We start from the raw sequence: 14,511 nt of genomic DNA on the forward strand, positions 1-14,511 counted from the left end.
GCTCCATAGCGCATGTTACCACTCATTTCTGTTCAACTTCAAAAGCAATTATGGAGCGCCAGCTCCCTACACGGTACTGCCAGATACGTAACAGCTACTGCAGTGATTATATACTGCCACAAGGAAGACGTAGACTAAAAGATACACTAACTTAAAAGTTTCACCTTCATCCAGTCAACTCGGACTCTCCTAACTGGTTTTGCTACTTCATTCCAGAAAGGATAGTTCTGCTTTTCCTTAAGACCTGGTTTACGCTTCCGCCTACTACAGTCAACTTTCTGCAGGCTGGGGAGCCCGCCCCGCGGCGCGCACCTGCACGCAGGCGCACACGCCTAGCCTCGTGGTGAGCGGCCGATCCCGCCCCACGGCGCGCACTTGCACGCATGCGCGCACACCCTCGCCTCGCGGGGAGGTGCGGACCCCGCCCTGCGGTGCGGGCCCGTGAGCATCTCCAGGCAACGGCGTCCGCGGGAGCGCGCGAGGACAGGCGGGCGAGGCTGGACCGTTGGGCGGCGAGGAAGCGGCGCCATGTCAGCCCAAGGAGTGGCAGTGCTTCTGTCTTGGCTGAGCTGTTGCGGCTCGGCCCTCTGGAGGTAGAGGGAGCCAGCCGCGGCGGGGTGGGGTCGCCCCTCGGGCGGGCAGGCGGGGCTCCGACCAGGCGCCCTTGCAGACCACAGCCTCCTTCCCACCGTCACCCCAACACCAGCGCTGGCTCCCCGCCGCCACTTCCGACAGTTCTCGGTGAATGAGGGCACGCTGTTAGGACTGGGCTGTGTCCTCCAGTTCCCCCAGGGGGGTCTCGGTACCTTCACGTCTCGGTCCTCTGGGCAGCGGGACCCCAGAATCCTGAAGCTCTTTCCCTCCCACTGCACCCTTTTGCCAGAGAGAGAAGCACAGGAGAACCAAAAAGTCGCCACCAGAAATGGGGGGCAGGGGCGCTTCGCTAGGGTAACTAGGTAGTTGATGGTTTATCTTAGGTAGTTGTGGTTGATGTGTGAAGACAGTGCTTGATAAAATGTACACTACAAACTTAAGGACATGTAATTCCTGCATAAAGTGAGTTGATTTGGGGGAAGAAAAACTTAAAAGTTCTGAGATCTCGCTGCAAGTTTTCTTTTTGGTCAGTATTTCTTCGGTAACTGGTGGTTTAGAAAGTGTATCGGGATATTTTAGAAAGATTTTCAATATAGGTTAAAATACAGATAATTGACCAGAAAAATAACATTTTGCGAATATCCCGTTTAATGGAGGCTTTGCTATATTAATATTTATTACCTTCTAACATTAAAATGTAAAGGTACCAGCAGTAAATCAAACCATTACAGAGGTTTCAGAAGGAAGGGATCCACGCCACCTCAAAGGACAGACGGAGGGGTCAAACAAGAGTAAGAGTAACCTTTGGAAAGAGTCACTGAAGTAATGAGAAAGAGTAGAAACGTAGCATTCTAGCACAACTTTGTAAACCTTCATTTTCTTCTTTATAAAATGAAGATGATAAAACCTGTCATGGTGTTGTGGTGAAGCTTGAATACAGTGACAGCTTTCATGCTGGCAAACAACTGTCAATAAATTATGGTGGCTGATATTAAGGATAGCCTGTGAACTCAGGAATTTTATAAAGTTTGTTATGTTGTGGCACTAGGGATCACCAAGCTTTACTGTAAAGGACCAGATAATAAATATATCAGGCTTTTCAGGCAATGCAGTCTATGTTTTAGCTACTCAGTTCTGCCATTGTAGAGGACAGCATACACCAAAAATAGTAAACAAAGGGCGTGGCTGTGTGCCAATAAAAATCTATTTACAAAAAACAGATGGAAACAGATGGAATTTAGCCTGCAGGACAGTTTGCCAACCCCAATCTACATTCATAATTGAAGGAAATGCTAACTTTCAGTTAGAGGTTAGTGAAGACAAAAATGGTATTTTTTTCTCATGGTAGTCACAGACTTCCTGAATTTTAGTTCTTAATAAGGTGTACTTTTAAAGGACAAAATTTCTTAAATTTATTATAATGAATTGTTATTTTATTGTTAGCTTTATGGTGGTGGTGGGGGAGCTGGTTAAGAAATCCTTCCTTGCCCCAAGGTCTTAACAGGTATTTAAATTGTCTGCTAATGTTACCGAACCAAATCTGCTTGCCCATGTGCAGTAAAAGCCAATCTACTGACACTAGGTTGTGGTGAAGGAAAGTGCAGCATTTTTGAAGGTGCCTAAGAAAGGAGTACGGGTGGCTGATGCTCAAAAGACCCAAACTCCCCAGTGGATTTCAGGGCCGGGTTTTTAAAGACAATATGAAGGTGAGGGTTGGGACCTGGTTGGGGTGGTATGGTGGTGATCCGCTAAAGCACAATTCCCTGATGGGTTAATGGTGAGGTAACAGGATGGCATTTCAGGAGGGAATCTCAGCTACGAACTTTCTGGTTCCAGCCAGTCTGAGGTCTGTATGTTGGTGGTTAGCATGCAGCAACTTCTTCCATCTGGTGGGGGTATCTGCAAAACAATTCAGGAATGTGCATCAGATACTGTTATCTATATTCTTCAGAGACGAACTAAAGATTCTGCTATATGCCTGATGATGGTTTGAATTATTACCAGTTCCCCTGGCCTACCCACTGTTCACATTCTTTCAGTCATTAATTCTTGAGCCAGCCTTTTGTGACTCAGGGGAGGCCTGGGAGACTAAAGCTTTTCTACAAACAAGAGGCAGGCAGAGGACATGGTGGGAAGGAGGTTTGTCCTAGGAAGACTCCTTAGGGTCCTGCTCGGATACACTAAGAGTATTAACATTTGGGCTTTGATATTTCTTACCCTTGTGGAGTCAGTTTTCTTAAATCATCTAAGGCAGAAATGCAGTTATTTATTTTTCCTTATGAATCCAGATCTATTTTTTCATCTCCATTTATTGAATAGTCCCTCTTCTCCTCAATTGTTCTGACATATCATCTCTGTCCTATACAAACTTCATATATACACATGCCTATTTCTGGGTTTACTGTTCTGCTCAACTCCATTGGTCAGGTTGTCTATTGCTGCACCAATAACCCAATGTCTTAATTATTGTAGTTTTATAATAAGTCATGATATTTAGTAGAGCAAGCTTCCCCTCCCTGTTCTTTTTGTTGTCAAAGATTAGGTTCTTGCCTTGCTCAGGAAAGAATTCAAGAGCAAGGCATGATACAGTGAAAGCAAGTTTATTTAGAGAGATACACACTCCATAGACAGAGTGTGGGCCATCTTGGAAAGATGAGAGGAAGAGAGACCAAGATGTGTGGGCATGTTTAAAGTAAAAACAGATACATACTCCATAGACAGAGCGTGGGCAGTCTTGGAAGGCAAGAGAGAAAGTGACCACTAGGTGCGGATAAACTTAATGGGTTTGGCAATTTTATAATGCTAATGAGTAGGAGGATTATTCCAACTACTTTGGGGAAGGGAGAAGGATTTTTCAGGAAACACCCCCCCACCCCGCCTACTTTTTGACCTTTTATGGTCAGCCTAGGAACAGTCATGGTGCCTGTGGTTTGCCATGAGGCTCAAGGTCTACTGGAAGTCGAATCTTCTGGCTTGATTCTAACTAGTTTGTCCTGTCCTTGATTGCTGTGTCACTCCTTCAGTGGTTGTGCCCTGCCCCCTTTTCTCCTTGTTTCATTTTCAAGAAGTGTTCTGATCATTCTTGGACTTCCACACTTTAACACACATTTTAGAACCTGATTATCAATTACTACGAAAAACTCAGGATTTTGATTGGAGTTGCAGTGAATGTATAGAACACTTTAGAAAGAATAACATCTTTATGAATATTAAATCTTGCTATCCAGTGAGCATTGTGTATCTCTCTTTAGATCTTCTGTAAAAATGGGTTCTGTTTCCTCCTTTTCAATTGTAATTTATTTTTCTTACTGCACTGGTTAAGACCTCCAATACAGTGTTGAGTAGAAGTGGTAATCGTGGCATCCTTCTCTCATTTCAGATTTTTAGGGGGATGGTACTAGTGTTTTGCCATTTAGGATATTGTCTGCTCTAGGTTCTCTGTAGATACTTTTCATCATGATTAAGAAAGTTTCTTTGCATTTCTTATTTAGTAAATTTTTAAATGATGAATTTATATGAAATTTATATTTTTCCATCTATTGAAATAATTTTATTTTTCCCCTCTTTAGTATGTGTAGTAGGTTTCATTTGTAGAGTTTTCTAATAAAATCATCTTTGTATACCTAGGATAAATCCAACTTGGTCATGGCTTATTATCTCTTTGTACCTTGTTATATTCAGGTTTCAAATATTTTCTTCAGGATTTTTATATTTTTTTTTCATATCTTAGTTTGATTTTGATATCAGTCTTACACTAGCTTTACAAAATGATTTGGAGAGTATTACCTCTTTTTCAGTTCTTTGGGAGAGTTTGTATAGGATTGGAATAACTTGTTCCTTGAAACTTGTGATTAGATTCGTATGTAAAGCCCCTGAACACAGTGTTTTAGGGGAAATTTTGAAGTATCACTTCAAATCCTCTAATATCTTATAGAACTATTTAGGCCTTTAGTTTTTTTCTTAAGTCAGTTTTGGTAATATATATTAAAATGCCTGTTTCGTGCAATTTTTCAAAATTGTCACATAATTAAAAATATTTCCTTATCTGTTTACTCTTTGGTTTTATTTGTAGTTATGGTCCCTTTTCATTAGTTATTTTTTCACCTTCTTTCTCCCTTTTTGATCAGTCTTGTCATAAGCTTGTCTGTTTTACTCATCTTTGTATTTTTTTCTATCTTTATTGATTTCTGTTTTCATTTTTATCTCTTCTATTTTCTTTGGGCTTATTCTGATACTCTTGCTCTAGTATCTTAAGCTAGACATTTAGCTCACAGTTTTTGGTCTTTATTCTTTTCTAATATGACATTTAAAGATATCAATACCCCATATAGTACTCCTTTGCTCTGTCCCATAAGAAATTGTTTTAACTTTAATCTATTTCTTCTATAACTCTCAAATTGTTTAATAGTTTGTTTCTTAATTCCAAATATGTAAATATTTGATAATCTTTTTGTTAATAACTTCTCCACTAATTGTAATATAATCAGAGAGCAGGGTCCACACGATGCCTATTCTTTGAAATTTGTTGAGACTGGCTTTATGTCCATTATAATAGATGATCAGTTTTTATAAACTTTCCTTAGGTATTTAAAAAGTATGTGTTTTCTCCGGCTCTAGTAGTTCTGTTGAGTCACACTTGTAATGGGTTGATCTTCTTTGTCCATGATTATACTTTCTGTCTCAAAGCCTTTTTGGTCTTAAATTAATATATTCAGTGGGGGTTGGAATTTCTGTGGGAATCGTGTGCATCCCACAGCATATGGTTGTCCCACCTGAATGATTTAGCACTTGCTTCTGGCAGATGCCCAAGAGTATGACCTTTCTAGGACAAATTCCTGGATAGGTATAGTAGGGTGAATAAGGGATTTGAGAGAAAATTGTTTACCCAAAGAATATATTTTGAGGGCTGGAAAGAGAGAGAAAAAAGTAAAGTCAGGAAAGGACTTATCTCTTAGGAGATGAAGGAAGTAGTAAAAATCAAGAATTCTCTTTGATTTTGAAGAACTGGTAGAGTGGGAATACACTAGAGAGAATATGAAATATTCATTCTTACAGTCCTTTTCATTAAAAAATAATACTGGCACATGGACCATCTGCATGTCCCACACCTATGATCATCCCAGATCCATTTCCAGCAGGAACACATTAAATGTTTGACATAATTAAGGAAGCAAGGATGAAGTGTTATCATAGCTGTCTGTGATGAACTTAATAAATTAAATAGGACTCTCTTAGCTACTGTCCCCTCCATACCCTGTTCCCAGCCTTAATAGGAGTAAGAAGCTGATGAAGGGGAAGTTGGGAGAAGAGGGAAGACCTGTTTCATTCACAAATTAAATTGTATACTTCACCTTTGTAAATTAAGATACAGTGTCTTCCACTTGTATTTTTCTCCTTCCTGAGGTTTCTGTCTGTCTTACTATAATGAAAGGGGTCTTATATTAGACTCATAAGTGGGAGATCGTCCATACTTACTTGAAAAATGGCCTTTGATGAAAAATATTTTATTTTAATTTATAAGGATATATAAAATACATTAACATGTTTTATATTTGATCTGCATATAGATAAAATGTGTTTCATTATAATGTATATTTCATTATGTGACTGATATCTGTTAAGAAGAATTCAGAATGCTGTTAAGACTTTATAATTCTGATAAAGGAGTTAGTGATATCCCAGCAATTCCACATATACCTACACACAAAAATTGATTAAAGATTTTAGGGATGGAGTAATTCCAATGGCAATTAAGTGTGTAATATAGACGTGGACCAGATTATTGAAGCAAAGGGAAGGTGAAGGATATTTAAGATAACGCTTTATGACAGCCACTGGCCACATCTGGCTTTTGAGAACTTGAAATGTGGCTAGTCCAAATTAGGATTTTTTTAAGTATAGCATATACACCAGATTTCAAAGTCTTACTGTAAAAATAAAATTGCTTTTGAATAAAATATACTATTAAAATCAGTTTCACTTGTTTCTTCTTGGTTTTTAAATGTAACTGCTAGAAAAATTTTTATTACATAAGTTGCTCACATATTTTTATTGGACAGTGCTGCTTTATTTAGATAGATCATATAGATAGAAATTAAAGTACCCTGAATAATAGCAAGAAATGATAATGAACAAAGAAGGACTCATAGAAATTTGCTCTTTACTTCAGTGTTTCAAATAAGAAATACCGTTTTTTTAAAATTTTCAATCTTTATTCATTTTAACTCAGTTCATAAGTGAAGGAATTAGAGTCAGTATTCTTCAACAGTTTTTATTTTAAAACAAAAACAAGATGTGTAAGTATTTACTTCTCACTGTAGTGTCTTCAGACACTGAGCAAACCTGAACACACCTTGAGCTGTGGGCAGATGTTGCTGATATTCCAAGTTTTAGCCCTGACTACGCTTTCCAAGAAGATGCTTGGGCAGGAATGTAACGCTCGGGGCAGCCCAGGCATGCCATGTATAGAATCCCTGACCATGTACAGAATTACTTATACTTGGAGGAGAAATTAGTTTTAGTATTCATATTTGAATTTTTCCTCTACAGGTATTCCATTAAGAGCCCAGACTACCATATTTTTAGTACCAGAAGTACTGTAAGTGTTTAAATTTTGAAAACGATAGTTAAGTATTAATTTTTTTTGACTTCACGGCAAAGAGCAGAGTTAATCATACTCAGCTGTACAGCATTTTCATGAAAACACTTTTTTCACTTCTTTTTTTAAATTTTATTTTATTGAATTATAGTCAGTTTACAATGTTGTGTCTATTTCCAGTGTAGAGCACAATTTTTCAGTTATACGTGAACATACATATATTCATTGTCGCATTCTTTTTCACCGTGAGCTACCACAAGATCTTGTATATATTTCCCTGTGCTATACAGTATAATCTCGTTTATCTATTTTATATGTACCTATCAGTATCTACAAATTTCGAACTCCTAGTCTGTCCCTTCCTACCCCACCCCCTCGGCAACCACAAGTTTGTATTCTGTGTCTATGAGTCTGTTTTTGTTTTGAATTTATGTTCGTCTTTTTCTTTTCTTTTTTTAAGATTCCACATATGAGCAATCTCCTATGGTATTTTTCTTTCTCTTTCTGAATGGCATTCTCCAGGGACATCCATGTTGCTGCAAATGGCATTATGTTGTCATTTTTATGGCTGAATAGTATTCCATTGTATAAATATGCCACATCTCTATCCAGTCATCTGTCGACGGACATTTAGGCTGTTTCCATGTCTTGGCTATTGTAAATAGTGCTGCTGTGAACATTGGGGTGCAGGTGTCTTTTTGAAGTCCTGGACTTTATTTGTAGGGAGGTTTTTTATTGCTAATTCAATTTCATCTTTAGTGATGAGTTTGTTCAAGTGGTCAGTTTCTTCTTGATTCAGTCTTGGTGGACTATGTGTTTCCAGAAATTTGTCCATCTCTTCTAGGTTATCCATTTTGTTTCCACATAGTTGTTCATAATATTCTCATATGATATTCTATATTTCTATGTTATTGGTTGTAATTTCTCCATTTTCCTTTCTTATTTTGCTTTTTTGTGTTCTTTCTTTTCTCTTCTTCGTGAGGTTGGCCAGAGGTTTGTCAATTTTATTTACTCTTTCAAAAAAACCAGCTCTTGATTTGATTGATTTTTTCTATTGTTTTTTTAATCTCTATTTTATTTATTTCCTTCCTGATCTTTATTATTTCCTTCCTTCTGCTGACTTTTGTTTTTTTTGTTTGTTTGTTTTTGGCTCTTATTTTTCTAATTCTTTTAGCTTTTCTAATTCTAATTCTTTTCTAATTCTATTTGAGAGTGTTCTTTTTTGAGGAAGGCCTGTATCACTATAAACTTCCCTCTTAGCACTGCCTTTGCTGTGTCCCATAAATTTTGTGTGGTTGTGTTTTCATCTGGAGTCTACCTTGTATATAAGATAGGCACTTACATTACTTTCTCCATAGAATGAACCAGCATATATTAAACAATTTATTTTTTCCTATTATTTTTTTCTGGTATCATCTTTTTTCTATATTGATGGGTTGATTTCTGAACTTTCTTATTTCCTACTGGTAGATTTGACCCATCCTCTCTGCAGCATGTTTCATATGGTTGCAGTTTCAAGTCTGTATAGTATTCCCTTGAATAAACATATGACAATACATGTATTTCTACTCTAAATAAACAATTGGGTTGTTTCCATTTTTAGAGTACTGTGATTAGGGCTGCTATGAACATTCTTATACCTATCTTCTGGTTAATATATGTATGCATTTCTGCCAGGTGTATATCTAGGAGTGAAACTGAAGTCATAGAGTATGTGCATATCTTCAGCTCTAAGAGATGGTATCAAAAGATTTTACAAAGTAATTATATCCATTTACATTCATATTCTATTTATATATACTATTGTATTTACATTATTCAAAACCAGGTAAAAGGAATCTCTGTAAACTATGTTTTCTTTTAAAATGTGCATTTGTTTTCAAATTTATTGCTATCCATTTCTTTGTAATCTCTGCATACCATTTAAATTTCTGTTTGTAGTTATTTTACTTCTCTAATATTATGTGTTTATGTACTTCATCTTTTAACCCGTGAACCAGAATATGCAAGTCAGGGAAGTTTCAGGAGACTAAAGTTTTTCTTCAAGCCAGAAGCTGGAGAACATGAAGGGGTCTGTTACCAAGAAAGGCTTATCTGAGTATTGCTCTGTTTCAGTCTGCCTTTTCTTTGCTACTCCTCAATCCTGAGGGAAACAGGAGTGGGACAAGAAAGAGAATAAAGTTTTGAATAGAGAGGGTAATTCAGAAATTCAGAATAGGCAAAACAGTCTTGAAAAAGAAGACTTGTTGGAAGACTCACAGCTCCTGACTTGCTTATAAAAACTAGGATCCAGATAAGATTCAGTTTGTCTGTGTAAATCAGGATACAGATTATCCAGGTTTCTTTTATACATGATGATTAGTTCATGTATCTCTAGTTTCTTTTGTAAAAGGCAGGTTTATTGAGGTATTTTTATGCAACAAAATTTACTCCTTCTAAGCATATAGTTTGAATTTGGCAATGCATACAATTGCATACTCACTACTATAATCAAGATATAGAACACTGATATCACCCCCCAAAAGTTTACTTATACTCTGCAGTCAGTTCTCACCCTCCCCATCCTCAGCCACTGGTAACCAATAATCTGTTTCCCATTCCAGTAGTTTGCATTTTCTAGATACTCATATAAATGAAATCACCTATAGATTTTTTGATCAGTTTCTTTTCAGTTAGTCTGGTGCTCTCAGATTAATCCTTAATGGTGCATTTATGAGTACTTCATTCCTTTTTATTGCTGAGTAGTTTTCCCTTGCATTCATATATCACAGTTTTTGCTTTTTTTTAATATATTCATTCATTGATGGACAGTTAAGTTGTTTCCAGTTTGGGGCTATCTTGAATGAAACTTCTGTGAACATTCACATACATGTGTGTGCACATATATTTTTATTTCTATTGGTTAAAGACCTAGGAATGGGATTACTGTGTTATATGGTAAGGATATGTTTAAGTCACGAAGAAACTAAGAACTGTTTTCTGAAGTAGCTATACCATTTTGCATTCCCACCAGCAATGAATGAGAGTTCCTGATGCTCCACATCCTCATCAGCATTTAGTGTTGTGAGCGTTTGGGATTTTTACCATTCTTATAGATGTGTGGTGGCTTTTCAATGTTTTGTTTTAATTTGTTTCCTAATGATGTATGATGTTGAGCATCTTTTCATATACATCCTTGTCATCTATATATCTTCTTTGCTAGGGTGCCTGTTTAGATCTTTTTTCCATTTTTCAAGTTGAATTTATGTTTTCTTGTTGAGTTTTAAGAGCTTTTAGTATATTTTGGATATCAGTCATCTATCAGATATTTGCAGTAATTTTGCATATATTTTCTCCCAGTCTGTGGCTTATCTTTTCATTCTCTGCACAGTGACTTTCCCAAAGTAGAAGTTTTTAATTTTAATGAATCAAATTTTTATTTTATAGATCATGCTTTTAGTGTGGCATCTAAAAAGCCATTGCCAAACCCAAGGTCACCTAGGTTTTTCCCATTCCTCTCTCTTTAGTCTTTCTGGGTCACTTTTTTCTTTGGGTGCTTCTCTTGTACACAGCATGTATTATGTCTCGCTTTGTGAGTTAAGTTTCATTCACATTTATTTATATGACATATTTTTCCTCTCAATTCTCTTATTTTATATATAGACATATATATAATCTATGTGTATTTTATTTACTGTGTTTCTCCTCTGCCTGATTATTTTTCTTCTCCTTTAAAAAAAGTCTTTCTGTATTTAGGAAGGTTTATATTTTTATTTTAGCAATTACCTTTGTATTTATATCTTTTGAACATTTTAGTGCCCTGTTCTCTTATTTACTATCTGTTTTTTTAATAGCATTTAATTTCCACCTATTCCCTGGTCTACATTTAGTGAGTTTACTGTACTTTCCTTTATCCTTATTTTTCTTTACCCCAGATTTTTAGTTGCATTATTTCTACTTTGTCAGAATATGTAACATTTATATATTACCCTTTAACCTTTCTTTTTCTTTATCTCCACATGTTAATCTTTTATCTAGAATCAAATATGTTAATGCTCACATCAATCCTTTTGCCAGTTACCCCAATCATTTTTTGAAATGACTTAGAAAATGAAGTTCATTTTCTCTTGTAGTACAGTTGTTGATAGAGTTTTTCTATTATGACCAGATATTTTAGTCTTTGCAGATCAAATGATCTCTGTTGTGACTACCTAACCCTGCCATTATAACATGAAAGCAGCCATAGACACTAAATAAATTGAATATGGCTGTATTCTCATAAAACTTCATTTACAAAAACAAGTGGTGAGCTGGATTTGGCACACGGGCCATACGTAGTTTTGCTGACCCTTGCTCTAGTGGATTCCTCATAAAGAGCTCCTAGGTAGAGTGCTTCCTGAATTCTTGCTATTAAAAATGTTCCCAAGTCCCACAGTCATGTCCTTAATATTTAAAGGAGAGCTCCACTGGATATGAAATCTTTGGTTCATACTTTATTTCTTGAGTTACCTTCCTTGTTACCTTGCTTTATATGTTGCTTTAGAAAATTCTGATGCACTTGTATTTTATTTGATCTTTTTGTTGGGAGGCCATGGCTTACTCAGACATGTTTCAGAGTTGACTTTTAAATGTCAATTTTTCCAGGTGCCAATGATTGATCTCTTTTTATGTACATATTCAGATCTTCTTTTATTTCTGGAAAGTCTTCATAGTCACAGATTTAAATATTAGTTCTTTTCCCATTGTTTTGCTTTTTAATTTCAGGGACTCCAATTACACACGTGTTGGATTTTATTTGTCTGTCTTATACTTCCATCATTTTCTCTCTGGTTCTTTTTCTTCTTTACCTATTTCACTTATATTTTCTTGGTTTTTTCTGCCTTTCTTCAATGCCTTTTGTTCAGTTTTTGTTCAAATGTAGTCACACATCATTATCTTTTAATTTAGTATTCATTTCCTTTATAATCGTCTGTATCATTTCCTAATTCAATCAACCCTTATTTCTATTTGTGGTTCATTTCTGTTCCTAGTTTGTGAATTTACAATTCAAGATTTTCCTTTCTCATCATCAAATACTTGTCTGAGGATATCTAATTCAGCTTAGGATATTAGTTTGCAGTTTTCTCTGCTTTGTGTTTGGCTTTTTGAAGGCAGTTTCATTAACTGAAATTTTGATTTTAATTTTCTGTTCTCTTATTGTAGCTTTGTATGGATAAAGACTGCTTTTATCTATGAATTTCATGGAGAAGTTGCCAACTTGAGTTGATTTAAAAGATTTCTAGTTTAAGTTTATTTATCTCATTGTAGCAAAGTGAAGTATCTTTAATTGATGGCTTCTTGTTGAAGGTGTTGTATTTCCTTTAGGATTTTTCTTAGCTTGTAATATCCTAAATTTCTCCCTCTCAATTCTCTTTCCCTATGTTACATACTCTCCAAAGTGTGTCTCTCTCTTCCTTTTATTTTCTTCTCTCCAAAACTGATTCATTTCTGAGGCTCCCACCTCAACTGTCACACACGTTTAATTTTCTTCCTCATAGTCAGTGCTTTGATCTTCCGGAGTCTTTTTGCTGTACTTTCTGCACTTCACTGTACTTTCTCTTTCTGTGGGTGATTTTAATTAAATCTCAACCTTCTGTTTGTGTCTTTTCTCTTCCATGAAGTTTTTCAGGAGCTCACTCACTGTCCACAAAGGATTGTGACAGGAGCTTGAGTGAGAGTTCTGCTAAAAATTGTTGTTTATTTTTGTACTTACAGGTTTCTTGAAGTTTGTAGTGTGCTTTGTTTTCTAGTTATGCCATTATACAGAATTTTCTTGGTTTTATTTGTTGATCTGTGTAATTTTTCGGAAATGTATGGAGAGAGTTGAACTTACTTGGCCATGATTATCTGGGCTAATAATTCACCTACCACTCATGTTCTGATACATTGTTAGAGTACAGTCAGTAGCAAATTCCTTTTTTAGTAGCTACCACGTAGACGTGTCTCTACAGAAAAATCCCTCTTTAATACTTAGCAACAGTTCTTAAGCTGATGTCTCTGCAGTCATTCTAGTGGAAGCTCTTTTTCTAGCAGTTTCCTCAGGAAGGGTTCTATTTCCCAAGTTATTTTATGGTCATAAGACCTTGTCTATTAACTTTTATCTAAAAGTTGGCATATATGGATATAAAAATTATTGGCTAATATTTCTATTTCCTTATATATATGTTATTTTGTTGTCTATGACATAAAGTGTTGCCTCTGAACAGTCTACTGGAAATCTGATTTTCTTTTCCTTGTGAATAAATTGTTCTTTCTGTCAGGATCCCCAAAGGGTTTCTTATCAAATTCAATGCTTTTATTAATATAGGTTCTGGGTTGCTTTCTGAAAAAAAATTCTTTCTGCTTTTCCTGGGTATGAGTTGTGCCCTTTCAGTACATTGTTTCAGGTTATTTTATTTCACATATTATTCTTGAGTTATAGTTAATGTTAATGTTAGTGTTCTGTTCCAATCAGTTTGATTCTCTTACTTAGAATCTCCAACTTTGCATATATTAGATTTTCTTTGCCTATCTTTAATATTTGTCACTTATTCTTGAGTCACTTTTTCTCTTTTATTTTTAAAATCCTTCTGTTTACTGCAAAACCTTATCTATTAGGTTTATTCACTACTGTGCTTCTTCTAATTTAGTTCATTTCTGAATTTACTTTTTAAAAATTTCTACTTGTTTCTGAGCTCTAGTTTATTTATGACTTTTAAATTCTGATTTCTGTTGTCATTCCATAACTTCTATCATTTTTCTTATTTATTTTGCTTCATTTTGAAATAGTAGGTGTATCAGTCATGATTCTCCAGAGATACAGAACTAATAGAATTTATACATGTTTATATTAAGAGATTTATTTTAAGAAATTGGCTGATGTGATTGTGGGAACTGGCAAGTCTGAAATTTTTAGATCAGGTGAGAGGCTGGTAACTCAGGCAAGAGTTAACGCTGTAGTCTTCAAGCAGAATGTCTTCTCCAGGAAACCTCATTTTTTTACTCTGAAGGCTTCCAGCTGATCAAAAGGGGCCCCACTCACATTATCAAAGGTATTCTGTTTTAATTAAAGTCAATTGATTGTAGATATAAACCACATCTATAAAATACCTTCATAGCAAAACCTATATTAGCATTTGATTAAATAACTGGGTACAATAATCTAGCCAAATTTATACATAAAATTAACCCTCACATTAAGTTATAGCTTTCATTTATTTAATGGATATGGTCTTACAGAGATGCTATTCTGCTTCTTACTCTCTTCTTTTCTTATTAGAACTGTGTGTGATTTGATTGTGATCCTCTTTCTATTGCTTATT

At 35.8% G+C, this 14,511-nt stretch overlaps 1 protein-coding gene across 1 annotated transcript in view; it reads left to right on the forward strand.

Annotated features, from left to right (window-relative positions):
- Positions 1 to 329: 329 nt before the first annotated feature.
- Positions 330 to 14,511, forward strand: part of CATSPERE (catsper channel auxiliary subunit epsilon) — a 98,444-nt gene continuing 84,262 nt past the window's right edge. Inside the window, exon 1 of the mRNA XM_032466555.1 lies at positions 330 to 593. Within this exon, the coding sequence (XP_032322446.1) occupies positions 384 to 593 (210 nt within the window). The 5' untranslated portion in view covers positions 330 to 383. The remainder of the gene's footprint in view (positions 594 to 14,511) is intronic.

The sequence above is a fragment of the Camelus ferus genome, chromosome 23 (genome assembly GCF_009834535.1).
Source record: "Camelus ferus isolate YT-003-E chromosome 23, BCGSAC_Cfer_1.0, whole genome shotgun sequence".
NCBI lineage: Eukaryota > Metazoa > Chordata > Mammalia > Artiodactyla > Camelidae > Camelus > Camelus ferus.